We start from the raw sequence: 26,991 nt of genomic DNA on the forward strand, positions 1-26,991 counted from the left end.
TCTTCACCACTTCATAAACGTAAGTCACACACTGTAGTTTGCTCCCATACCAGTTACCAACAAGTTGGTTGTCTTCCACATTCTTCACTCAGTTTATAAAGTGTTTGCTGGGGGCAAGCTGGGCCTAGTACCAACAACCTCATCCTCGGTTCTTAGTACACTGAAGCATCCTGACCCGCAATGCCACCGTTACTTTCAAAACAAAGTCTGCAGAGTGACATAAAAACCAACTACTTAGAAATAAAGTATACATTGCCTACAAACTGACAACCAGTAATTAACCACATGCTGGTTTTTATTTCAAGTTGCTGGCTTTCAGTGTTCAGTTGACTTAAAACAATGATTTCCCTCACTGAATTCATCAGTGAACACTGTGACTGTCACTTGCTTCAATCCTTAGGCACATAGTAAGAAAGAAAAGTCATGGAAGTTCAACAGTAAGACAACAGGAAACTTACTCCTACCTTTCAAGACTTCAAATACCCAGTAGCTGAGTTTTTGCGTAATGCTGTCCCCTATACACTCCCCTCCCCCATCACCAGCGTATCAAAATTAAAACCACCTCAATATGGAAAATATAATGACATTAATTCAAATAGGTTTTGAACTTTGTTGCAAAACTGCTGAAAGTATCTCAAACAGAAAAAAACAATTACTCCTTTTTGAAGTGTGTTATGTCATGGATGTGGACTTGGCAACTGTAAAGAAAAACTTCCATCAACTAAATCTAAGTTACAGGAAAGAAGGCAAATTCCTTATCATCTGGTCAACTCATTCTGCTGGAAAGAAGAAAGTAAAGCAGATTGTGCATCTTCGTTTTCTGCTTCCATTGCAGCCCACTGGTTACCTATGCAAATACTTCAAAGTGCAACTTAAGAAACAGAAAAAAAATTTGTATGTGAATCCTTAAATAGTATTTTTGAATTATATAACATTAAAGACATAATGATTCTGCCAAAGCAAGCATATAAATTTCAAGTTCAGAATAAACTGTGTATGTAGGGACCAGAGTAAAATAGTACAGACTGAAGATAGCTTCCCTCAGATACATTCCCAGCTGAAGCTTTCCCAAGCTCACACTTGCAGTTTGGTTTGGTGGTGGCTTTTTTGTTTGGGTTTGGGTTTTGTTGCCCCCCCCCCCCCCCCCCCCCCCAACATGCATCTATCAGTAGTACAGTTCTGGTACGTTCCGTTCAGTCTTTCTCTCTTGATGCTAAAAGCTCTTTACAGGTAAAAAGGATAAAACTATTGTCCTATCACATTTTGACAAACTGTCTGAAGCGGTTAGTTTCATTAACAGGAAAGGAGGAGGTATTTTTATAAAAGTAATATAAAACACAGCCAAAAAGCTATTTTAAATCAATTGTGTCCAACAGCAAAAAGATCAGCACTTTTAATTTGTAGCACTGTTTCTCCCAACAGAGAACAGATGCCTACGGACAGAGATACAAGTTCTGTGAATACACTTGCCAAGTTGACTTTTTTGTTTTAAATTCACCTCAAAACTTAATGTTTCAAATCATGAAAGGGTCTAAAAGCTGCACATAAACATTATTTAATGTTAGACACACACTAAGGTTTTTTATTAAGCATTACACTAGAACTACTTTGGTATAAAAATACTTTATTTTAAAGCTATGAAAGTTATAAAAATATGTAGTTAAACTTTCTACTCACAGAATGTTTGCTATTTTAACATTAGTGATTTGTTTCTCCTAAGGAATCTGAATTTTATTCGAAAGGTTTACAAGACATTATTACTATAATTTAAAAAACCCAGCATTACAGGGAGCTGTACTAATTGTGATGTTTTATCAGTATTCATTTAACCTCTAGATTTTTAATGAAGGCAGCAAAAACAACTATTTTCTGATGATACAGAATTTCTTATTTCTTGAAGCGTTTCTGTGGTTGACCACTTCTTCATTAGTTACCTGCAGCATGGCACCTTCCTGCCAAAGAAAAAAAAAGTGTATCTGAAGAAGTTTATCACATATGTCTAAACCAAATTACCAATAGGGGAACTTCAGCCATTTTTTTTTTTTTTTTTTTTTTTTTAAGTATAAGCAGTTCACTGGTGTGTCTAACACAAAAGGAACAGGACTTTTGTTAGCTGAGTCCACATTCTTCAGTGGGTAGCCTTTTAAAGGCAACGGAACTTTGAAATTAGGGCTTATTTTTGGTTGCTTTTTTTTGTGTGGGTTTTGTTGATTTTTATTTGAAAACCAAATCTAGCAGAGTATGCCACCCTTACTCTGAATAACTCATTACTTGGATGAATTTTCATTAATTTGAGGTGCAAACATTCAATGCAGTGAGAGTAAGGCTGACTGAATTTGGCACTAAGGTTTATTAGCTGCAAGAACTATAAAAAATGGTGGAAACCTCTACATTCTAGCCAAATTCCAATTTACGTAATTACAGTATACACTTATGAAATACCACCTGCAGTTTCATTTGAAGTTTTCACTTCCCCTCCTAAAGAACTGCTTATGCAGTTGTTAAAAGAATGGACGACACATTCCTTCACAGAGGCAGATGTATTCTGTGGTGAAATTTTTTTCCTTACACGTAAACAGTCTACAGTTACTTGGGAACCTTCAGGATGAAACGTGTTATATAAAATAGATTACAGTAGACAAGACACACAACAACATAGTTCATTTTCAACAGCACAGAACTACCTTCATTGCATTACCTTGCAACCACCATAATGCATAGACTCCCAAGAAAAAATAAAATGTTGCAGGATGCAAAAATAAAGTTGTATGATTTAATTAACTTGTGACCTACCATTTTAACTACCAACACCAGGGATGGAACCCTTGCAAAGCTTTACTAATGGACACTTGCAGGTCTCATTTGTTCAACTGTAGCAGTGTACAGTGGCAGCAGTCTATGCTTGTCCAGGGTTCATATCATAGCTAGATTCCAGTAGGAAAAAAATATGTTAAGTAGCTGAAATTAACAAAAATTTGTTTGTAAAAAATTTAATAATACAAGAAAAACAGGATTCACAAATTTCTTTTCAATTGGTAATTGTTAATTCATTGCTATGTTAAACTACATAACGATAATCACTATACTGAAAGAATACTGTCATACAATATTAATTTCTTGGTTTTGGAACATTAAGAAAGGAAAAGTAAATAAGATCTTACCTAAAGAAGTTTAACTGAAGCTTAGAACTATTTTGCTCTACACCCTCAGCCTTCGTTGGCATCCTTATAAACTATTGTGGTTAAAGCTTTGCAGAAATACAGCGCAGCTTTTTAAGACTGGCTGAACTTAGTGACGTTTTCAAGACTTCTCTTGTACTAGACCTGTGTCCCTGGAAGAGTACCTCGCTGGGGATATTTCCTTTCCTTGCCATTGAAGAAGCAGCATCTAAAAGATCTAAAAAGGTGTTTCTCCTTGCAGAGATATCCCTTAAGTTATCTAGATATTTTAAACCTGATCATTTACAAACAACATACTTTTCTTCTGACCAGCATTTAATTTTACACGTACAACAATAGCTTTATATTATTTGTGGGACCTTATACTACCCACTCCTTGCCTTATTTTACAGTATTAAAAAAAAAATCTAAAATTACACAATATTTCCTTTAGAATTATTTTATTAAATCATAAATGTACAACAGCTTCTTAACTCTACACACGCACTTAAATTTTTAAAAGGAAAACGTTATGTCTTATTACACCATGATCCTGGCTAATAGCTTTTCAAAACTTTGAGAAAAATCTTAAAAAAGGTTTCACATGTCACCTGAAACTTACAAATTTAACATTATCAAAGGAATGCTTCTACACTTACAAAGACCACTAGAAAGAAACAACAATTAAAAAGCTAAGAAACTGTCTCAAAGGCATTTTTACAATCCTTCCTCCACAGTAAGGTAATGTTATTAAATAATCCAAATCCATTCACAAAATGGCTCTCTGCATCTGCTCTGGTGTCTTCTGCCATATCACTGCATATTTATGCATGACTGAGATAAGTGTTTCCTTAACATTGTTATTTCGATAACCTGAAGCTGTTCTGTTACCTCTGGGCTCTCATCCTCTCCTATTTATACAGTGAAGCCTGTTTCAACAGAAGTAAAGAGTAAAAAAATAGGTTATGAAATTATTCATCTAACCATTTTTTAAAGGAAAGATAATATGATCCTAAAAAGCTTTTAACTCCTGCAGCTACTCTCAAGAATCACTGCAATTTTAACACTTATAAACATACTTACCCATGGCATGCTTGCAGAAACTCAGTAACGGCTCCTCCCTCCATATCCACCACTTCCTCCACTGCCCCCTGGACCATAGTTTCCTGCAATTGCAGAGAAACAAGAAGCAGAACAGTTTCATCAGTAAACTTTTTAAATCTAGGAATGCTTTTGATTCTGTATGAAGATTAACATTTGCTTTACTTCCAGAGATGGCACATACAACAAAGATTTTAACATTTTGGTGTCCTCATCTAAGCAACTTCCAAAAACCGCCACAAGAAGTACATGCTGAAATCTTAGAAGATTCGACAGTGTTACACGTAATTTGACGCACTGTACCATCTTGAGCCTGCAAGGGCTGACTTTACTTGCAGGCTAAGCCTTACAAGAAAGGGCTTCGTGTTTCAATTTTGTGAGTTCTACACGATGTATTAAATTACATTTAGACAACAGGAAGTGTCAGGAAAAAATAGCGCTACAAGGGGGTGAAAAAGAGAAATTCCAGCAAGTTTAGTGGACTTTTAACTAGACTGCCTACAAATGGAGTAAGCCAATAGCAAAGAACATTAAAAACTTGGCCAAAATCTTTACAAACTGGAAACTGCAAAACATTTCCTAATATTCTGGGGAAAAAAGTTAGGATCTTGTCATTTATAATTTCACCTTTACAGTCTTAAGATAAGAAATTGTAGCCAAATTGCAGAAAGAGCAGGAGCACTACAGTCCATTCTGTTGCTGAAGTTACCCAATTTCTACACATCCACCTCAGAACCATGGAATGGTTTGGATTAGAAGAGCCCTTTAAAGGTCATCTAGTTCCAGCCCCCCTGCCATGGGCAGGACACCTTCCACTAGACCAGGTTGCTCAAAGCCCCGTCCAGCCTGGCCTTGAACACTGCCAGGGATGGGGCATCCACAGCTGCTCTGGGCAGCCTGTTCCAGTGCCACCACTCTCATGAAGAATTTCCTCCCTCTACCTAATCTTGACCTACCCTCTTTTAGTACAAAACAGTTACCCCGTGGTCCTGTCTTCCCTACCACCCTCCCAGAAGACGGAAGCCCACCCACTCTAACTCCAAGGCAGGCCAGAACATATACAATACCTCCACCATATGGTCCCCCCATGTTCCTGCTGCCACCAAAATTTCCACTCTTCATTGGACCGTAATTTGAAGGTTGTTGGTTGTAGTTTCCAAAATCATTATAGTTTCCACTTCCGTAATTGCCTGCATTATTAATGCAAAAGTGGAGAAATACCTAGGTGAGCTACAACGCATACAGGACTCACAAAGTTATCTCATCATTAGAATGCTGAATGTACAAAATCACACAGATATTCCAATAGTGTGTGCAACAAACTGCTTTTTCATGCTTTTTGGAAAACAAGAGCTTCCTTAGATAACATTTGCACACACACATCCCAGTCTTGGATGACTTGCACTCATTTACAACTAAAACACTAGGTAATTTCAAGCAAGTAGGTTACCTCCTCCATAGTTGTCATAACCACCTCCATAGCCTCCACCCTGGTTGCCATATCCAGGTCCTCCTCCACCATATCCTCCTCTTCCTCCTCCATAACCAGGACTGCCACCAAAGTTGCCACCTATGACAATACAATCCTTTTTAAAATAAACTTTTCCATGTAGAAGGCAACCAAATTCTAGAGAATAAGAGGATACTTTTCAGTCTAGAAGTCTACAGGGGAAGAAAGGGGTAGTTTTGTGAAGAAATTTTTATGAACACTGTTTTTAGAGGCACATGCTAACTCCCACCCTAACTGAACTGTGACCAAAACCCACTAGTCAGACCGCCTAAAAACCTCAATCAAAAGGCTTAATTAAAATCTTGATTTTTCAGGAAATCCAAGAAACAGAACAGGGCACAGTTGCCCAAGAAATAACCACAGAATTTGCAATATAAAGGTTTAACAGGAGCCAACAACCATGTGTGCTTCTTAAACAAAATGGCTGTGGAAATTATATATTTTCTACAAATGACAAGTGAATGTAAAAATGAAAAACGAATGCGGGAGTAACAACCACCACCACCAAGTAAACTAACCTCCAGGTCCTCCACCATATCCATTATATCCATCACCAAATCCACGGCCACTTCCATAGCCATCTATTGGAGAAAAAATCCAAAGAAGTTCAATTCACCTCTAGCAAACTAACTGAATTTGCAAATCCCTATGACTTTAAGGATAACTACCTCAAGACATTATTTATTAAGTATACATAGATTTGAATTTAGAAAAATATATGTGAATAACACATCCAATCACTGCTTAACATCTCCATTTTATTGCACCAGTAAGGTACCCCCGTTTTAATTCTGCACATAGCCCTTCCACTGTAAAGGTCTGGCAAGCGATGCATAGAATTACAGAGGAGAAATCTCTGAATTCCTTAAAAGAATTAAGTTGATTTTGGCTTTTAATAAAATCCTTATTTTTTAAAAAAAGAAAGAAAATAAATTCTATTTTATGGACTACCCACATAATCCATTTGTATACTACAGAAGAGGTCTGCAAGTTATTTTTCCCCCAAATGCTCTTAACTGCTACAGCTGCATTTATATTAAACAGCAGTATCTTACAAAGTTCCCCAGAACCAGAACGACAGTATAAATAAGGTAACAAAAAATATGCTACAAACATGCCTGTCTTACCAGCTCCCCCTCTGAAATTGCTGCCAGGTCCTGGACCAAAGTTGCCACCACCTCCACGAGCATCACCAAAACCGAAGTTTCCTGTAACAATTTAACATTTATAAGCAGTGAGATCACAGAAAGCAAACAGAACCAGCCAACAAACAAAAAGCCAACAACAAACCGCTAACCATTACACGTACATACCTCCTCTCCCACTCCTAGAATTTTGAACTTCCTGCATTTCCTGTCTAGAGAGAGCTTTCCTTACTTCTGCATTATGGCCATTGATGGTGTGATACTTCTGCACTGTAAACATATCAGGTAAGATACCATCAGCATTTAAGTACTGATCTGGCAACAAGAAAGAATAGCAGGCTTCCAAAAGGAATTTCCCAAATAATACATATTGTACATCATTTAAAAACACCCCAAACATATCATTTTTAAGCAAAGAAGCCAGTACTTATTTTAAGTACATGTTCCCATGCAATTCACCGGAACTATGACATAGCAAATACTCATGCACATACCTAATCTCATTATCTCCTTAGTTTAAGCTTTACACAATTACCCCGACTGCTAAATTTAATACTATCAAATGAAAGCGTCAAATGAAGCTTACTTACATACAATTTTATCCACAGGATCATGGTCATCAAATGTAACAAATCCAAACCCTCTCTTTTTACCAGACTGTCTGTCAGTAATAATTTCAATAGTGTCAATTTTTCCGTATTCCTCAAAATAGTCACGAAGGTGGTGTTCTTCAGTGTCCTCTTTAATGCCACCAACAAATAGTTTTTTCACAGTAACATGAGCACCAGGTTTTCCAGATTCCTGTTAAAAGAATCCTTTGAATTATCACCAAGAAAAATTTCACAAATCACTGTATTTTGGCAGTACTTCAGGAATGGAATACTAAGATTTTTCAAGCACCCTCTTACAATGCATGTCCCTGCAACCTTGCTTGGCAGGTCTTCTGGGAGGCAAATAACATGGGGCAATTAGGAGGTTTTTTCCTCCCTCCCTTTACATCAAAGCCTTAAGAAGCACTTGAAGAAGAAGATACAGGTAGAACGGCTATGAAATGCATAGAAGTAAGTAAAAAGCCTTTAAACAGATTTAGACAAAACATAAAATCAACTGTTTGAAAGAACGGCCTAGTATTTAATAACTAAGTAATTTAGTAGCTAGAGCACAATTTTTGTAACAAAGACTTATCAGCTTTCTCCGCCCATTTCCTCAAAAGCAGTGAAACCCACATTCCACTCCTATCAACAACAAAGGTCCTTCAACCTCAGCATATCCACACCTATGCATTTTAACTGCTATTCAAAATATGAAGACAACTCCACATTCATGGGTTTTTTTACACTTTGAGCATGATATCCAAGCTGCTGCACTAGCCAAGAATGATTCACCCTAAAGCTTAGCAACAGCTTTGTGTGTACAAAAGTATGCATGTATGCTGCTTTAATTACCTTTTCCCAAAGGCTAGCCAACCCTGCATTCTGCAGGGAACAGAAGAAAACCGGGATGGCTAAGAGAGGTACTAGTGGTTAAGATTTCTATTTCCCTTGACTTCTGGGACAACTCATTCAATTCGTTTGTCAGTCCAAATGCACTAAATACCTGGGGTCCTTGAACTGGTAAACCCTCCAAGAACTCCCACAATGTGGTAAACAGAAACTACATCTGCACTTGCTCCTCAAGTACCTTTGTGCCACAGTACCCTGGCTGCAAAGTTTACAAGTGTAGTGCATCCCTGTGCACACATCTAATTTCTACCCTGAAGTTTAAAACCATGTATGCCTGGGGCTAAAACCAGAGTCGTCCTAAGATGATTTTGTACACCACCATTAGAAAAAAGTTTCCCTACTACATTCTCTGGTTTTATTCACTTCAAGTTACACACCTTTTAAGACTATCAGGGAACAGTCAGGAGAGGCTGACAAGAGTTTACAATTTGAGGTTTAGTAACAATAACTGTTCTGGACAAGAGTTAGATGGAATTTGCCTAATTACAGGCATTCAACATGTTTTCAATAACAGTATTTTCAGACCCCAGTTGTGTCCCTTGCACACACAATTCCACAACCAGAGTAACTTAGTAATTCACTGTAATAAGGAACATTTCTGTAAAGTGTCACATAACAGACCTAAAATGTGGGAAACAACGCCCCAACTACATCCTTTTAACTAGAGAATTTAAACCCAGGCAGTTTCAAACAAGAACAAAGCAGAACTGTCCGACCAAAACAAGAGATGCCTTTTTCAAAGCACAAAAAGTATCTGCTTTCAAAGTCATACTTACCTCTCTAGCCACAGCTCTCTTAGGCTCAACCACCCTTCCATCAATCGTGTGAGGTCTTGCAGCCATGGCTGCATCAACTTCAGCCATGGAGGAGAATGTTACAAAACCAAAACCCCTTGATCTTTTGCTTGCAGGATCCCTCATTACCTAAAAACAATAAACACATTTTAACCATTTCTTTCTGTCACCTAAGGTTAACACTAGCAATATTTACAGGAGACATGTAAATTTAACTTATATTTTACTCAAATTGATCTCAAAATACTATATTATAATGAAGTAGTAGGCTAGGCTGGTTAAGTACATGAATGGCACTACTTGGCATCACAGAAATTCAAGCCATTGTTGTCACTCGGTGTTATGAAATAGCATTTACTGCTCCCAAAACATAATCAGTGGAGGAACTTCTGCAGGAGTCACTGTCCCTGGAGGTACTTAAAAGGCACACAGATGTGGTGCTTAGGGGCATGTTTCAGTGGTGGACTTGGCAGTGTTAGGTTAACAGTTGGACTTGATCTTGAGGGTCTTTTCCAACCTAAATGACTCTCTGAAAACATCACACAGAAAGACATCATTTTCCAGCTTACTGAGGCTTACCACTGTATCAGCTTTCTGCCAAAGGTTACACAGATACAATAGTGCTCTCTGTAGGCACTCTCTAATGCATTTCAGCCAATGACAGCCAAGCTAAACTGTTGAAAACAGTTAATCTCTAAGATTTTATAGGAAACTGTGAATGCTCAAGAGTTCTTGCAAGGGAAAGTCTGTGCATATGCTTCAATGGACTGAATCAGGTTTAAATCAACCAACTGCACACTTAAGAAAATTTAATACTCCATCTTTTCATTAAGCTATCCGAAAAACTCCGCCTGTTTACAACTTCTAAACATTCTATGCCATTATTGTGCATGAGTATGCCAAACTTACCACACAATCTGTAAGCTTTCCCCATTGCTCATAGTAACTCCTCAAGCTTTCCTCTGTTGTTTCAAAGCTTAAGCCACCAATAAACAGTTTGCGAAACTGCTCCTTTTCCCTCTGTCACAGAAAAGATTACATTAACATAACTAACATTATCCCCTTCCGCACCAGCATAATTAGACCCTAAGTAACATTTTCTGAATTGTTAAAAACTTGCAGTAAGACACATTTTTCAAAATTAGGCTTGCCTCTTTAAATGTTCTACCACTATTCAAGTAATTACGCAATTCTATGTGTCTACTTTTACGACACAGATTTTAGTAATGTGCTTCTTTCCATCTCTCCCTCCAAACATCAAGAACAAGGGATCACACTCAAAGATTTCCAGAATATTCCTCTATGTAAGATATGCTTTTTAAAGAAAAGGAAAATAAAAACAAATCAAAAAGTTCTCATTACAGATAACATGTATTCATTCATACTGTCTGATGCTATTCCAGATGACATATATTTTTTATAAACCATTCTGGCTCTAATTGTTGTACATGAATACTATGATGCTATTTATCCAAGGCATTAAGCATAATGATGTATGAATATATAGCTAAAGATGTTCTAAAATGGGTCTCTGATTCAAGTTTTCTCATTAATTATTAAAATAATGAAAGCTGGAGCATCTGTAAAATCAATCTGGGATCCTGCACCATTGGAATTAGCAGTAAACCTACCCATCCTCAACAGCAGCAATACCAAAACTAAGTAGATTCCCTTTAAGTTGGAAATGAGAATACTATGTACTTCCATATGTATCCACTAATATAAACTATGCTTTCAGTAAGACTTAGTTCTATCACCTTCCAGAGAAATTACCACTGCGCTTGTTCAGCAGCAATTTCTGCTGTGATGACAAGTACATAGTTGAAAAAAAAAACACAGGACCACTAATAAGGTACTACATTTACTGGTTTGCATGCGGTATTATACCAAAGCAGGAAGGACAACCTTCCAACCTCTACCAGTTAAAAACACTTTCGTACTAACTTTTTATACTAAGCAGGGATCATAATTGCCATTTTCTACACAGAGTAGTATCACTGGATCATACATTTCACAATTTCATGTCAAAAAGCAACGATTTAAAAAAATGTACTAAAGGGTAGTCCTCTTCCACAAAATTTAAATTTCAGAATGTTGTCTGAAAAAGATCTGTCCTGCTAGGGACAACAGAACTCAAATGCAATGATTACTTCAGCTTTATACTGTTAACTAATTGTAAAAAACAAGAAAATCTGCTTGGGTGTTTGGTTTGGTGTTTTCTTCAGGGTGGTATTTATCTTAAAACACCGAATTGTTAGCTATAACTGACAAACGCAACATGAACAACTATGCACTGGACATTAAGATAAATGTAAAAGGAAATTACGATGAACAATAACAAACAATGCGATTTGAAAAATAAGCAAAATAGTTCTGTGTAAACGCTTTAAAAAGTATTAAGCCAATCTGCATGTAGACCAACGCATCTTCCGAGTTTGTCCAAGGCAGGCCTGGATCTAGATGCACGTAACAGTTAAGACAATTACTGCAGTTAGTACTGAACCAGTTTTTGTTCAAAATACATCACTATTACCAGCCTAAGATACTGCAGCCTGACAAGGAAGTCAAACATTAGAACCCCCCCCAATAAATACAGTATTTGAGAACAATCAGTCTCTTAAAAAAACACTTGGCACTTGCTGTTGGATCTCTCATTTTTTCTTCCAAGGAATACAGAGGAAGCCAGTGCTGTCTTCTCCTTATACAGACAAGGAAAATAAGACATAAGAGTTTAAAAGCAGCAAACTCATGTGAAGTTTCCTTTCACCTCATCTCTTAAAAGGAATAAAGGAAAGGATGCTGCATACTAGACAAACTAAAAAGTCTTATGCTGCAAGCCATACTATCATTTAAAATCTCAGTAGGCTAGCCAAGAAGTCACTTTAAGAGATGATACTGCTGAAACAAAAATCCTCCCCTCAAATTACTTCTGTTTTGTTGCTTGAAAATTAAGGACTACTTAACTACAGTTTCATAGACCCATAAAAGACGCTTTTCCCTATATAACTGATTGTCATGTGCACACATTTGAATTCTTATTATGAGAATCAAGCAAATTTAGTAGGCAGGCAGCATTTTTCCAGTGAGCCTTAGGTTTACCTTTGAAATCTGTTACAAATATGTAAATGAAAATCAAGAATGGGATCTTATTAGTTCTAAAAACTGCATTTGTTTTTTAAAGGACACACATACCACACATTACTAATAAACATTAAGCAGAGCTCTGACCATCTGAAGTTTACGCTTAAGCTGTAAAATGTATGATAGATTCTCCAGTCCCTCTGAGAATCTCGATGAAAATCCTCATTTGGTAGAAACACCCCCCCCACACACACAGAACCCACTCCTGCCAAGGCTCACAATATAAAAGCTGGAAGAAAAACCTCTCTCAAGATTTCCATAGTACACTCTCTAGCAGGAATGGAGTGTGATAGGAAATATTTATGAACTCTGTAGAATCTTCATCAGTGCTTATTTTAAGTCTTCTTTCACAGGCTTAAAGCAGCACTTCAAAGGACTGCAAAACACATAGCCTTTGCTGGAAAATTCATGGTCAGAGCAAGGAAATGTGTTTAATATAGCAATAATGCATGCACAAATACTCTCAAGTTGACCGCTGGCTTCTGCAGAGTTGAGAAGGCGAGTAACAAAAATGGTTAACAGACACAAGCGAGAAGGATCTCTGAGCTTCCATGGCTAGGCCTGCCAAACGCAGAGCTGGGTTTACTGGTCCCAAACTAGAAAGCTACCGGCTCGCCCTCTTTCCGCCGCTCCAAGCGCCCAGTTAGGCCCTATACGCTCGACGGGGCTTTTGCAATCCAACAGCCTGGTTCTCCCCCTCCCCCGCCCCCGCCGTTATCAGGAGCGGAGCGGTTCCCGTGCCGGCTCCGCCATGTGGCGGCTATCAGGAACACAGGGGCCCCCGCAGCTAGAAGCGGAAAATGGCGCCCAGAAGCAGCCGTCACCTCCAGGGGCAGCGATGCGGCGGGAAGGAAAGCGCTGCTGGAAGCACCGACCCCAGATAGGGCAGAGGAAATAATTAACACCCGGGCCCTCGGGCTAAACACAAACCAAGCGCTGCAAACCGCTCCCAGCGTGCAGCTACACACACGGTACCAGGAAAAGCTTTGCAAGCGCTCTTCTCCGCCCCCGCAGCCCCTAGCCGACTACAGCTGCCTGCCTGCCCACCTCGCAGCCCCTACTGCCCTCCCGCCTCACTCGCTTTCCCGCCCTCGGAGCGATCCTCAGAGCCTCACGCACTGGGGAGTCTCGGCGCCGCCATTTTACCCCTCCCCCTCGCCACCGCCATTACTAGCAGCGCCACACCGGCCGGTCAGCACCTCGCAGGGCAAAGGCGACTCCCCTCCCCGCCGGATCGCGGACTGACAGACCTCCATGGTCCTGCGGCCCCCTCCTCCTGCACCACCTTAACTGCAGCTCGGCCAAGTGGTACGTCAAGTGACTTAAAAACCCGCCACCCGCCATGCACGGCTACTGCGGCTTCCGCCTCCCCTCTCGGCTGCGCGCTAGCCCCAACCACCGCTTCCAGAACCTTCCTCCCCGCTAACGCTTCCTCTGCGGGAAGACATCGGCCCCCTACCCGCGGCGCAACGACCGGGACCCAGCGGCGGCACCCAGACCTGCGCCAACGAGGGCTCAAGCCTGCTCGTAACGCCCAGACCCGAAAAAATTTTACTCCCTACGCACAAACGCGCCACCCTCCGTAAAAGCAAACTCTGAATTTTCCCTTTTCACGTACCATATTCTTCATGGTTTACGTATTCCTGCTTGAGAGTACCGTACAACTGGTCAGTAATGGCTGCCTTAACTGTTACGTAATTTGAAATTCAGCTCCACGTAGTGCTAGCGCCCTCCTTCTCCAGCCCCGGCTCGCTTCCGAGGTTTTCGTTTAAAAAAAAAAAAACCAAACCAACAAACAACCGCCCTCGATTCTGGAGCTTAAATATCTCCAAAGCGGCAGCAGTTTGGTAGAACGTCCCTACGTGTTTTTATCACGTAATAAAAAGTCATCAACTCCGTTAGTAATGGCTGTCTCCGAAATGAGCCGAAGGAGCCGTCGTCGTCGACCTTATCCGCTTCGACAGTCGCCGGAAAAAGCCGAAAGGGGAATGGAAGCCCATTCGACTCGCTTCGGCAATTTCCGGAATTTGCCGAAGCGGAGAAGAACGGCGCTCGGGATCTGCTCGGCAATTTCCGGAGAAAAAGGCGCAGCAGTCATCGACTATCTAGCCCGTTCGGCAATTTCCGACAACGAAAGAGACACGCAATACGTGCCCGAGCGGAGCCGAACCAGCCTCGAGAACCGACTGGCACAGTGCCGTTTTTTCCGGAAATTGCCGAACGGCTCCGAAGGCGCAACGGTCAAAGCGACGGGTTATAATTAACCGAAGGCGGCCTCGTATCGCCCCCCCCCAACCTTTCACCGGCCACCTGTGGTACTGGCACGGTGCGGAGCGCCCCCCCGAAATCTCCCCCAGTCATTGGCAGCCGGGCCTCTTCTTCCCCCTCCGCCCGGGCAGGGGAAAGCGGTAACTACCTAAATTTTGGCGCCAGCGCCGACACATCGCGGGGGCCCGGGAGCCAGCGGAGGGAAGCGGACCCCGCCGCAGCCTGCTCCGCTCTACCCTGCGCCGCTGACACCGCGTGCGCCGCCCGCTGCGGCTCTCGGCTCTGATCTTCCCTCCTTCCTTCCCCCCCCCCCCCCCCCTTCAGCCGGCCCCGCACGCACCGCGACAAAGGGTGAGTGCTGCCGCCCCGCGCGCCAGGGAAATGGCGATGGGGCTGCTCCTTTCTTCCCGCCCCCTCCCCCCCCCCCGCCCCAGCTCTCAGGGAAAGCCAGCGTAGGTCCACCCGCGGTTCCTCGCCCAGAGCGTAAGCCTCCCAGTCAACTCCAAGCCCTTTTCCCCACTAATAAAGAGTTTTCGAGCTCCCCCGCGCCCCTGCTTTCCGAGCCCGCTTCCCTCCCCCCGCGCCCTCGCTAACGACTAGGCCTCCCCGCCGCAACGCGGGAAATGGCCGCGTTCCAAACGGCCCCCTCAGCCGCGCCGCATCGAGCTTCAAACGCACACCAGCGCTTCCTGCCTACCCTCCCCGCTCCCGGGGCTCGCCGGGGCCGCTCTCCCGCATCGACTGAGGGCCCCGCTCCGCGGCGGGCGGCGTCCGCTCTGGCCCAACGCGCCCTCATGGCGGCGGCCATCATGGCGGCTGCAGTTACCGGGCGCCGCGGGCCCGTTCCCCCCAGCTCACCCAGTCGCTTTCTCTGTCGCCGCGAGGCATCTTCCTTCTTTTGGACGCCTGACGCGGTCCTGCGCTAGCCCCCCGTTGGAGAGACGTCTTGGCCCCCCTCCTGTGCTGGCGGCGACGACGGTAGGAGGTTGCAGCTCGCGCGTAGGCGGCGTCGTGCGCTCTGCCCCGTCAGCCGCCGGCGCGCAGTGCTCGGCCAGCCCAGCCCCGCCAGCCGCCGCGCCCGCCCTGCGCCGCGCTGCCGCCCAGCCGCTCCCCACCCCCTCCCTCCCTCCCTCCCTCCCTTCCCCCACCCCCCGCCTCAGCCCCCCTCAGATGTCGCTGTTGCCGCCGCTGCTCAGTGCGCGCAGGGCGAGAGTGAGGAGGAGACGGGAGACCCGAGCGGCTGGGCACCATTGAAGTCTGTATCCTTCTCTCTCTCCCTCTTTCTCTTGCTGCAGCCGCCTCCTTCCCCCCCCCCCCCCCTTCCCTCTGCGCCCCGCGCAGCGCTGCGCGGGCCTCGTCTGCGGGCCGCCGCGGGAGGAAGCGGGGCGCAGCCCGCCTGCGCCCCCCCCCCCCCCCCCCCTTCAATACGCCGCCGCTTCCTTGGCGGCGGGGGGTGACGGGCGGAGCAGGCTGCCGGGGGGCCGCGGCCCGCACGAGAGAGGGAGGGAGGGAGGGCCCCGGAGCCAGCGGGCTTCGCCGCGGGAAGGGAGGGCTGCGCTGGGGGCGGGGGCAGCGGCACCCGCGCGGCGGCGGACGCGCTCGGGAGACAAAGCCAGCCCGCTGCCGCCGAGCGGCGGCCTCCGCCACCGGGCGTCCCCGCTCCAGGAGGCGGCGGCGGCGGCGGCGGCGTGTGCCGGGGCCGGGGGAAACGTGGCGGGGTGGGGGAGGCGGCGGGGGCGCGGCGCGCAGGGCCCGCCGGGCGGCGGGGGCTTGCCCGGGGCGGGAGCGGCAGGCCGCCTCCCTCGGGCCCTCGCGCTGGGGCGGTGGGCCGGCCCCACGCCCCCCCCGGGGCAGTCCCGTTAGCTCGCCCGGGGCGGCCCCGCCGGCCTCACGTGCGCCCACCGCAGGCCCGAGGCGCAGCCTCCCCCAGCAGGCCTCCGCGGGGCTGCCCTTGTTTTCCGGCGGGGGTGGCACGGGGGTTTCGTTGCTCTTTTTATTGTTTCTTTCTCCCTTTATCCTGCCTTTCCGACGGGGACGAGAGAAGCCCCTCTGCACTGGGGCCCTAGCTCCTGCCCTTCTCCCACCTCACCTACCCCACCGCCTATGGGAATGCCAAACCCCACTTGGTGTCAGGGGAGAGTTGGGCGGGATTGCCGAGACGGGGAGGTTTTCTGGCCTTGGAAGGACTTTCTCTTTTGCCTTGCAGAGGCATATGGGGAATTCTAACAGTTCTATAGTTTGCGGTGGGGCGGGGACAATACATGCCTAAGGAGGTGCTCAGTTTGAGAAATGACATGAGAAAGGGGATGGATTGTGTTCAACATAATTTGCTCAGGTTAAATGTGTAGTATGTACAGCCTAGTCGAGTTAATATTGCTCTCGGACTTTAACTCTTGCAAACTTCAGAATCAGAAGGCAACGTTATAGTTGCATTAAGATAAATATTTGCTGTTTATAAGCATTTACTATGATGTAAGGGTAATGGGAGACTCATTATTACACCACAGAGCTGTAGCTGCTCCCCACCAGATTCACAGTTAATATACCTAGGTATACCTCAATTAACTGCTAGAATCTGAACTCCTGTTCTATTGGGTGTAAGGAAATAAGCATCCCTGATGGTCCTCCCCCTTTTCCCTAGAAACGTTGCTATGCCTTAGAAGGCCTTGGGAAAAACCTTTTTTGACCCTAAATACCACTTTGTCAGTATCGTTTATCCTGGCTAGCATAATGGTGCATTACTGGGTTATACCAGACAAAGTAGTAGCCTACTTTTTGTTCTGGATTTAATCCATGTTAGAAATATTATATGCAGTGAATACATGGGGGTTGGAACAAGGACCATGTTTGTATTGGGATGCCTTTCTTTGAGTAATGTAAACTTCCTTTTAATTGTCATGCATTTTTCTAGTAAAAGCTCTGCAAGTCTGCAATAAAAATGGCCTCCAATAAAACTACATTGGTAAGTTCATGCACACCTAAAGTATATAAGGATTTAATCAACATATTTTTCTTCAAACTTATAACTTGGCATCTCCATTTAAAAGATACATCCACATCTCCCCTCCCCAGCATTATTCTGACCAAAATTTCAGATCCAGAAAGTAAGGCTACTAGAAAGGACATTGGCTTTGGCTTTAATAAATCTGCCATTTCTAAAGAGACTTGTTGGGAAAAAAAAAAACATTAAAGGACTCCGCACTATTTCGTCTGTTCTACAGTAGAAAACACTAAGGATTTTTTTATCCTACTTTCAGCATACAGTGTAATTCATCATATATGTAAAAAATAAAATCCAAATCATATATCCATTTAATTTCTCCCAGTGTATTTGGGGAATACTAATTGCCTGAGGAAAGGAGTCTCTACAGATGAAAAATAACATTATTGGGAAATGATGTGGCATAGTTAAGATGCCTTTTGAAATTATTTTTAACAAACAATGGTTTCTTTCAATTTCATAGGAGCAGAGATTATCTGATGTCAGCCCCTCCTCGACCATTTTAATGATGTATTCATGGATCTCGAGTCCTGTAAAGCTTTGCTTGGCATTAAAATAGGGACTTCTAAGGGCAGATGGTGGCTGGTTACTGTTCAGCTAATAATGACACATAGTTTTATGTAAGGCAGAACTGAAGAAGTATAGCATGAGATGCATCTGAGGTTGAGGTGGGAAAGAAAGCAAAAATACACGTATTCAATTCAGAATTTGGATAGCAGAACAACTGGCCTATAATGCACTCAAAAGGCCTGTTCTTAAAGTTAGTGAAATGATTGCTGGTTGACCCGTATCAAGATAAATTTAGTATTAACTCCTGGCTTAGAAGTGCAATGGAGTGCTTCCTTTACATTGTACAATAACAAACTATTTAAAAAGATTTCACCAAGGTGAATGTCTGAACTTTCTGTTAGTAATTGATTGCCCGCGTTTCCCTAATTTGAGGAAGAGAAGGGGTTAGCCAGCCTGGGGAGGGGATGCCTCAGGGAGAGGAAAGAATCTGTGAATGCAGTATTTTTAATCTTTTGATGTTGTTGAGAATTTTGCTGCACAGGTCAGGAAAATCAGTTATGGTTCCCATGGGAACCATAACTAATTCTGTTTCATTATGTATTTGCATGCAAAATCTAAATGTATTAAGGAATAGCAAAGCTCTGGAACTGTAATTCCGATTTTGTTACCTCTTGTATGTTAAAACACTTCACCACAGTGTCACATCAGTTGTTTTAATCTTGCCCCTCGAAGAAAGAGTGATCCACAGATCTGCAGCTGTCACATGTGACTTCTGAATGCAGGGAAGGAAGTGAGCCACAGATGAGCATTCAGTGGTCAAGTGCCCAGGTTGCAGTTTCTAACACGCAGCCTTAGAGAATGGAGCTTCAGGGGTCTAGTGGACCTTTAGTACCCTTTAACTTCGGTCAGGTACCAAATTCACTTGTGGGCTGAGATTTACATTGGCTTGTGTAATCTCAGAATGTACAGGTTATTAACAAATGTTCAGTAGTATTTCTGCAGGCTCTACAATAAAGCATTATTTTAATAGGTTGGAAAGCAGTCCTGATGCACGCAAGACATAATTAAACGCTAATATTTAAACCAAAAAGCAACATATTCTCAATTTTGTTAATTCTTCTTGCACTTCAAGAAAAAATACAGACCCCCATGACATTAATTTTCTTCTGTGGAAGATTATATAGATACTTAAGTCTTAGAAAGTAAAAAAAAAATAATTGTTGCTGTGATACAGAAATCCAAAACGTTTATCTTGTGGTGACAAGAATTAGTGAAGCCGAAAAGAGTACCGGAAAACAATCTTTCATTCAATCAAATAATTTTAGTCCAACAGAGAACACAGATGGAGATGTTCCCCGCTTGTATCCTGCTTGCCTCATCACCAGTAATATAATGTCATTACTACAGTATAGTGAGTCTTTTTTTTTTTTTCCCCCCCTCTGCTTTTTTTGTTTTCCTCATCGTGTGCCCCTTTCTCTTTTTCACACTTACATTGCTTGAAAGAAACTGCCTTCATAGAAGCCTTGGACATCTTCATGTTTTTATTTTCCTTCAATTTCAGTCTTACATTCTTTTTCTTGTGGAGGCAAAAAAAGCCAGTGTGCTTAAGTTGACACTATTCAGACAGGAATACTGTGGTCAAAACAGACCTGGGATATGCAGGCAGCTAAAATCTAATTGGAAATACATGCTCAGTTTTAGATAATCACTCTTCAATGCTTCCAAATCAAAACCAATGTCACAGAAGATACAATCATATACAGCAACTTGCTGTTTGAAAGGGAAACTTGAAGTTTTCCTCCTCTTTGTTTTGCACCTTCAATTTGTGGGTTGCTAACCAGAGTAAAACTATTTTGGGATAGAGGGAAAAATCAATTATAAAAAAGGGGCACAAAGACAGACAGGGCTTTGGAAAGAAAGAATCAGCTTCAGATCTTCAGTTTACAGAAAGAAGGCAGTTTTCCTTGTGTCTAACACATACTGGTTTTTTACCTTTCACCACATCAGGACAAAATTCTAGAAGGTCTAAAAATTTGTCAGTTTCAGAATGGTTTTGCAGTATTCTCAAACTAACACCAATGAATTCTAGAGAAAGGCCAGCAAGCAAGTAGAGGTGCCCTGTGATTTTTGCTTGTGTGTTTTCTTGTTCTATAGGAAGTGCATTATGAGGAATTAGTTCTATCTACCTTGATTTAGGGTGCTGCATGACTATTATGTTTTAGGAGCTTAATACTGCCTCCATTAGTTTATGACTGCCACTTTAACAATTTCCTTATAAGGTGCAGTCCAAAATGGCAAGCAAACTGCTTTTGGTCTGCTGGTGCTCCAGAAATGTTACACAACAACATGATGGGCTTGTTACAACCTTTTGAAGATTACAAACAAGGAAATTCTGAAATGTGTCCTTCTATTACTATTTAATTGTGCCTTATTAAACTGGGAATGCCTTGAGGATGATGTGGATGTAATATTTATTTTTAAGATCTTAGAATATTATTTGAAGTATAAAATGTAAAATTAAAACATAAAGTTTTTTAAGTTAGCAAAATTTCATTTACGTGTTAAGTGCTGTACTTTTAAGTGTAGCTGTCTTAATTTTTTGCACCTTTGTGACACCTGTTTGAATGTAAGTAACATTGGTGCGTGGCTAAGAATGAGAAGGGACTGCAGTAACAGAATGGTCCTAGCATGCTTCCTGTTCAATAGTTATGGGTTATTGTTGAGTATTTTGGTTATTCTAGCAATACATCATAAACTTTGCTTCCATCAGCTTCTCCTTTTTTGGTTTGATTTGGGTTTGATTTTTTTTTTTTGTTTGGGTTTGGTTTTTTTCGTTTGTTTGTTTTGGTTGGTTGGGTTTGTTGTTTGTTTTTTTTTTGTTTTGGAAAAGGTAGTAACCACCTTGTTGAGTACCATCCCTTTTCTATTTTATGCATTTTCACGGTTCCCTTATTACTTTCCTTTACTTCTGCTGTATGCTGTTTCTTGCCTTCTGCCTTTTCACGGGCATAGAGTTAACTTTTAGAAGCTTCATAAGTTTTTGAGCATGTAGCACTGAGAATTAAATTAATAAGGGAAGTAGAGGCAGTGAGTGTATGGACAAAAATATTTCACCTTTTTAAAAACTGGTGTTGAGTTTCTCATTAAGCACCTGAAAAAAACCAAAACATTTAACATGTCTTGCTCAGGTTACCTGACCACATGCACTAATGTAAAAAGGAGGCTGAGCTTCTGGTTTTAATGTGAATAAGTACATGATTCTTCGCTGTTTACTGAGCAAAGTTGGATTTGGCCAGTGAAGTAACTGTGTAAAGCAGAAGAATGAATAATGTCGTTCTGAATTTCTTTTCTAGCACAAAATGGGAAAGAAACAGAATGGCAAAGGTAAAAAGGTTGAAGAGGCAGAGCCTGAAGAATTTGTTGTGGAGAAAGTTCTGGACAGACGTGTTGTAAATGGAAAGGTGGAATACTACTTGAAGTGGAAAGGATTTACAGAGTAAGGCATTACCTTTTTTTTTTTTTTTTCTGATAGAATGCTAAATACTAACCATTTATTTGAAATAACTGTGCAGAGAGGAGATTGGATGATGTGGATACATTTTAAAGAACCTCAAGGGAAGGGCATCCATAAATGCATCTTGAGTCAGGCACTAAAGTATGAAAACAAAATAGAAGATACGCAGTTCAGTGTTTGCTATATACAGTGTTCCAAAGGTTTAACAGTTCCTTAGTGATTGTTCTTTTGCCACTGTTCTTTGATTCAGTTTGTGTAAATATCTAGCAAGGTAAGCTAGACTGACAGTTGTCAGTTGTTACATGTGTGGTGGAATGAATGTTACTTCTGAGTAAGAAATTTTGCAGGGATTTAAACTGTAGGCAGCTCTTAAGTGTGAATTTGAAGCAGATAGTTTGCTTATTACTCACTTTTCGGAGCTGCTCTCAAATTAAATGAATTTGCATAAGGAGTTCTGTGGCATGGTCACCTTCATCAGGCATACCTGAAAGGTAGCTTTTGAATCTCTTTCCCAGGACTTGTGGAGGCACAAGAAAACCTTACGGTTTACTTAAAAAGTTGATTGATAAAGAAGGCACATATTTGTGCCTCCTCCCTCCCTTCTGTGACACTGGCAGACTGCTTTACTAGCTGAAAAAAGGGGATGCACCTAGCATTTGAATATACGTAGTTACATATGCAGTGATATTATTGCTGGATTCCGCCCAAAGTGATTGCACTGCAACACTGCATTCTAGCACCTGAAATTTGTGTAGTGATGAGTGCATAAACGCAATGTGTTTAGTATTTGAGGGTCTGTTTTGAAGTTGTGAAAATACGTTTTAGTCACTGAAAATAATTTGTAGGCATCCTGCTTGTGCAGTATGCTGTGGCAGTATTTGTGCATGAGGACTTCTGATGAGGTGCTTAGTTGTTGTAGGGAACACTTATGGACTTGTTAAAATTTTAGTTCACAAAATGCACTTACTGGAATATTTGCAATGCCCAGCTCTGGATGTGGAACCTTTGTCTCCTCCTGTAGTCAACTGAAGGAGGAAGAAAGTTCTAGGTGTAGTTGAGCTCAGTGCTCAGAGGCAGCTTTTTGAGAGTATTCCTCGTATAGAGAAGCCTAGACATACACGCTCTTTGTAGTGAGTGTTGTGTACATTCTGTTCTCTGTAAGTCTTGAGTGTTCATGATATAGGGAGTCAGTTTAAATGGACAGGTAGGTTTTGGTAGGGTGGGGATTGCTTGTTTGAACTCTTGTGATCCCACATAGGTCACAGGAGTTAACACAGCTGCTTATTCTGCATTTTCAGTTTCAGAACATTATTTTCCAACAATAGCAGAGCGTACTTCATTCAGTCATCAAATGCAGTACGTGAAGGTTACTAAAGATGGCAAGATAAGCATCCTTAGGTTTAAGAAACCTGCCTTACATAACGAGAAAAAATTACCTTGCTTAAGGTGAGCCGTGTGGATAGTTTTACATTTTTATTCTTAATTTTACATAAATATGTGTTTCAGTGCTGACAATACATGGGAACCTGAAGAAAACTTAGATTGTCCGGAGCTAATCGAAGCTTTTCTGAACTCTCAGAAAGCTGGTAAAGAGAAAACAGATGGTGCCAAAAGAAAATCTTTGTCAGATAGCGAATCTGATGATAGTAAATCAAAGAAAAAGCGTGACTCTGTAAGTATATATTCATGTACTAAGCTTTTTTTTTCCTGTGTCTCTTCCCCACCTCTCTATCCCCATCCCCTCAAAAATCCTGTTGTGGCTTTGAGAATGAGACCAAACACGAGTTTAAAACCGTAAAAATTGCACAGCATCTGGAACTGTGGTTTGAAAAGGGTAATCCATGGTATTTAATAAGACTGTCCAAATAGTTGGAAAAAGATGATTGATTGACATGATGACTAAAAGTTTTTGCGTTGTCCCATGATGCTTACTGAATGAATAATTGAAATTAAGACTGGTTAAGAGTTCTTAATGAATGATATTAAGTGGTCAGTTTGTATTAAAGCAGAGGGTTCCTGAATAAACATGAAACAAAGATGAAGTTCTGCTTTGGCTTTCATATTTAGTATATGATCTTGAATAGGTGAGTGGCAAGATGGCAAAATGTGAAAACCAGGCAGTTACTTGGATTAAGACCAGATATGATGGAGAGGAAATAGAAAGGGTCACTGAAGAAAGCATACTTTTTTTTAAAAGGTCTGGGTTTCTCCTACAATTTAAATTAAAAAAAATTGACAAATGTAATGCTGGTAAGTATAAAATAATGGATGTATAATACTGTGTTCATTTGTCGCTGTAAACTTTCAAACTAGCAATTTGAAAACTAAACTGGTTGGCAAAGTCAGTGCTTTACCGAAGACAGCTGTTAGATGTGTGGTTACTGTCAAAAAGGTTGGGAGGCATCAGAAGGAACAGTTGATGAATAATACAAAGAATATTTTAGTTTCTGTATAAAGTCTGGTGTGTGGCTTCATCTGGTACAGTAGTGGCCACTGTCTCAAAAAGAATATTGTGAAGCTAGAGGAACTATTACAGGAAATAGTGATACTCCTTCCCACCAATGGGATCTCAGGCAGCCGGGAAGAGTTGAGGTATTCCCCAGGGGCGGTTTCACAGATGGTTTAAGCCAACCCAGGGCTGTTGTTTTGCTGAAAAGGATGTGTCTTTCCCACTTCCAGAATGCATTTTTGCTTTGCTGCTTTTGTTGGTTTTGCTGGCCATGCTTGTGTGTTTATGTTCTATAATGATTTTAGACCACTTGTTTCACCTATTGAGTTTTCAGAAATAAATGCTAGAAACATTGGTGTAAAATCCTTCATTATTACTCTACATCTAGATGATTTGGCCTGAAGATCAGTCATGAAAAAAGTAATGTAATCTCTGGACAATAATATGTAACGATAGCTTTTGTAATTATGTAACGCTATACTTTTTTGTTCTAATACACACATATATGTATGTACAAGAATACGTGTATCTAGCACTAATGCCAGAATAGAATTTCATCTTAAACTAGATAACGGTCTTCTAACTTACTTAATAGGTTGATAAACCAAGAGGGTTTGCAAGGGGTCTTGATCCTGAGCGGATAATTGGGGCTACGGATAGCAGTGGAGAGCTTATGTTTCTCATGAAATGGTAAGTCTTATATCCACAGTTCGTGTGTCCATATTAAGGGGGGGCAGACAGTTGCACTTAGGCTAATGAGACGACTTAATTTCAGAAGACAGAGAAGCTGGTAGCCTGCTTATTAACCTTGTATTGTTAGAAAAACAAGGCTTCTATAATCAGTTAGTACTTAATCCCTGTTGCTTCGAAACTCAATCAGTTTCTGTAGCTTCAGTTTTAGAGAAGTAGAAATTTGAAAGGTAAATTCTCATAAAATATGGAAAAATTGACATTTGTATGGAAAAGCTGGATCTTTATATGGATCTTTATAATGTTCTTGCTGAGGGAATGGCAGGCAGAAATCCAGCTTTACATGTTTCAATAAGCATAAGTCAGTTGCTGCATAGCCAACCATTTAACCAGCCATAGTGCCAGCTGTTCTGGGTGCAGCCAAGTGGAATTGGAAGCAACTAGTGGAGGAAGCTGAGGCTGAGATGAAGAATAAACAATATGAAGGAGAGGTTTATTGTTGTGGGCTAGTAAGAGGTGAAATTGATGGGGAGAGGGTTGTGTTATTGGGAGAGCGGGTGAAGAGTGGCTTCATTAGCTACAGTGTTGACAGAGGACTTCTTGCCTGTGAGCAAGCAGGATAAACTCAGTACTTTTCCCAGTGTTGAGAATACAAGAGATTGAATTAACGTTTGCTGGGGGTCAGATTTCTTATGGTGGTAGGATGAGAAGAAAGGTGGCTTTCCACAGCCTTTAAGAAGGGCACAAATTTCTGAATGGAGAGAAAAATGATTTGTCATGTGATACGCCTGGACTGCTAAAGATTAGTGCTTTGGAAAATTCTGCCTCCCTTCTGGCTTTTCAAATTCTCTATAAATTTTATGTGAAACTTGGAAGAGTTGCAAAATACAGATTGTGACTATTTGAATTTCTGTAGAGATAATTGGAAAAATCAAACACAAAGGAAACGTACAAAAATAAACTGGTTTTTTTGTTAGTTCAGTTGCAGTTGATTCATTTTTCATAATTGATTGTAGGCAACAAACACAGATGTGAATATGTATGCGCAAAACTGACTTGTAAAGACAGCATATGCTTTAAAATGGAATCTGAAGCATGCTGGACTGGAATGATTGTTTTATCACCCCAAGACAGCATCAAGAATAGTAGTATGAAATAAAGCAAGTTACTTGCATAAATAGTAAATACAATTTGGATCCAAGTACCGCCTCTTAAGACTGATGCTGTTGATATTAAGAAGTCTCGCTTTGAAGTTTTGATTATGCTTTGAAAGACAAAATCAGCAAAGTTTTACTTCTTCTGTTACATACAACAATAGGTAACTGTATAAATGGTTCCCTTTGAGAATAGCATTTTCCTTTCAAACAGAAATGTGGAGAGGAAAGGAAGATGCAGCTATGAAACCTCGCCATTAGCATGGAAATTCTTGGTAGCTATAGCAAAAGGTATACTGAAAACTGATTTCTAGCTGATGTTCTTTTCAGAACTTATGACCTACCAAGAGCTGCTAAATGTACTGAATTATTACACATTTTCATAAGTCTCACTCTCTTCTACATCAGGAAAGACTCTGATGAGGCAGATCTGGTGCTGGCCAAAGAAGCAAACGTGAAGTGTCCTCAGATTGTAATTGCTTTTTATGAAGAGCGACTAACTTGGCATTCATGCCCAGAAGATGAAGCACAATAATTGTTTGCATTGCTTTTTTATATATATGAATATTAAAACCTGAAATTTGATTTGTTAGCCATGTGAGAAACATACATTCTAACAAGAATTAAATTTGATATTTTTTTGAAGTAGTATGTTTTGCATCAACAGCAAGTAAATAAAAGCTTTCTGCAACTTGTTTCATTTATCACAAGAGAGCATTTGATACTACTACTTCCTCCATATTAGGTAAAAGCTTTTATAAAATGTTCATAAACTTCCATAGTTATTACAGAATCATAATGAATGTTTAAACAAACTCACAGATGTTTTGTAGTCTTCTATACTATTGATGTGCATGTATCTTCTTTACCCAAGCCCCTAGCCCTTTAAACCTGTAGAGTTATTCTTTTTAGTATTTGGGATCACTTGGTCTCGAGAAGACCAAGTGACAACTAACTTTGTAGTAATTTGAATGTTATCAGACTGTATATTGTTTACTTTATTGTAAATACTGGTGAACAGTGGTCAATAAAATAGTTTTATATTCTTCCTTTA

At 41.4% G+C, this 26,991-nt stretch overlaps 2 protein-coding genes across 15 annotated transcripts; one reads left to right on the forward strand and one right to left on the reverse strand.

The window, feature by feature from the left end:
- Window positions 1-1,607: 1,607 nt before the first annotated feature.
- HNRNPA2B1 (heterogeneous nuclear ribonucleoprotein A2/B1) lies at window positions 1,608-15,685 on the reverse strand. Of its 8 annotated transcripts, none has more exons than XR_008821496.1 (12): window positions 15,478-15,685; window positions 10,120-10,230; window positions 9,193-9,339; window positions 7,505-7,715; window positions 7,083-7,184; window positions 6,897-6,977; window positions 6,288-6,350; window positions 5,710-5,829; window positions 5,327-5,449; window positions 4,242-4,324; window positions 2,794-2,924; window positions 1,608-1,952 (listed from the first exon to the last, which is right to left on the reverse strand). XR_008821496.1 is itself a non-coding variant. In XM_056336554.1 (11 exons), the coding sequence occupies exons 1-10, from the start codon at window positions 15,505-15,507 to the stop codon at window positions 4,263-4,265; spliced, it is 1,050 nt and encodes a 349-aa protein (XP_056192529.1). In that variant the 5' UTR covers window positions 15,508-15,685; the 3' UTR covers window positions 1,608-1,952; window positions 4,242-4,262. The 8 variants fall into 8 exon arrangements, 6 of the variants coding, with proteins under 6 accessions (XP_056192529.1, XP_056192526.1, XP_056192527.1 ...); XR_008821495.1 differs by having other exon boundaries at window positions 6,888-6,977; XM_056336554.1 differs by lacking the exon at window positions 2,794-2,924.
- CBX3 (chromobox 3) lies at window positions 13,635-26,991 on the forward strand. 7 transcript variants are annotated; one of them, XM_056336558.1, is made up of 6 exons: window positions 14,620-14,759; window positions 17,531-17,581; window positions 21,484-21,626; window positions 23,151-23,316; window positions 24,689-24,783; window positions 26,346-26,991. In XM_056336558.1, the coding sequence occupies exons 2-6, from the start codon at window positions 17,558-17,560 to the stop codon at window positions 26,470-26,472; spliced, it is 555 nt and encodes a 184-aa protein (XP_056192533.1). In that variant the 5' UTR covers window positions 14,620-14,759; window positions 17,531-17,557; the 3' UTR covers window positions 26,473-26,991. The 7 variants fall into 7 exon arrangements, with proteins under 7 accessions (XP_056192538.1, XP_056192533.1, XP_056192537.1 ...); XM_056336557.1 differs by lacking the exon at window positions 14,620-14,759 and adding an exon at window positions 14,952-14,970; XM_056336556.1 differs by lacking the exon at window positions 14,620-14,759 and adding an exon at window positions 15,754-15,874.

Source organism: Falco biarmicus, chromosome 4 (assembly GCF_023638135.1).
Source record: "Falco biarmicus isolate bFalBia1 chromosome 4, bFalBia1.pri, whole genome shotgun sequence".
NCBI lineage: Eukaryota > Metazoa > Chordata > Aves > Falconiformes > Falconidae > Falco > Falco biarmicus.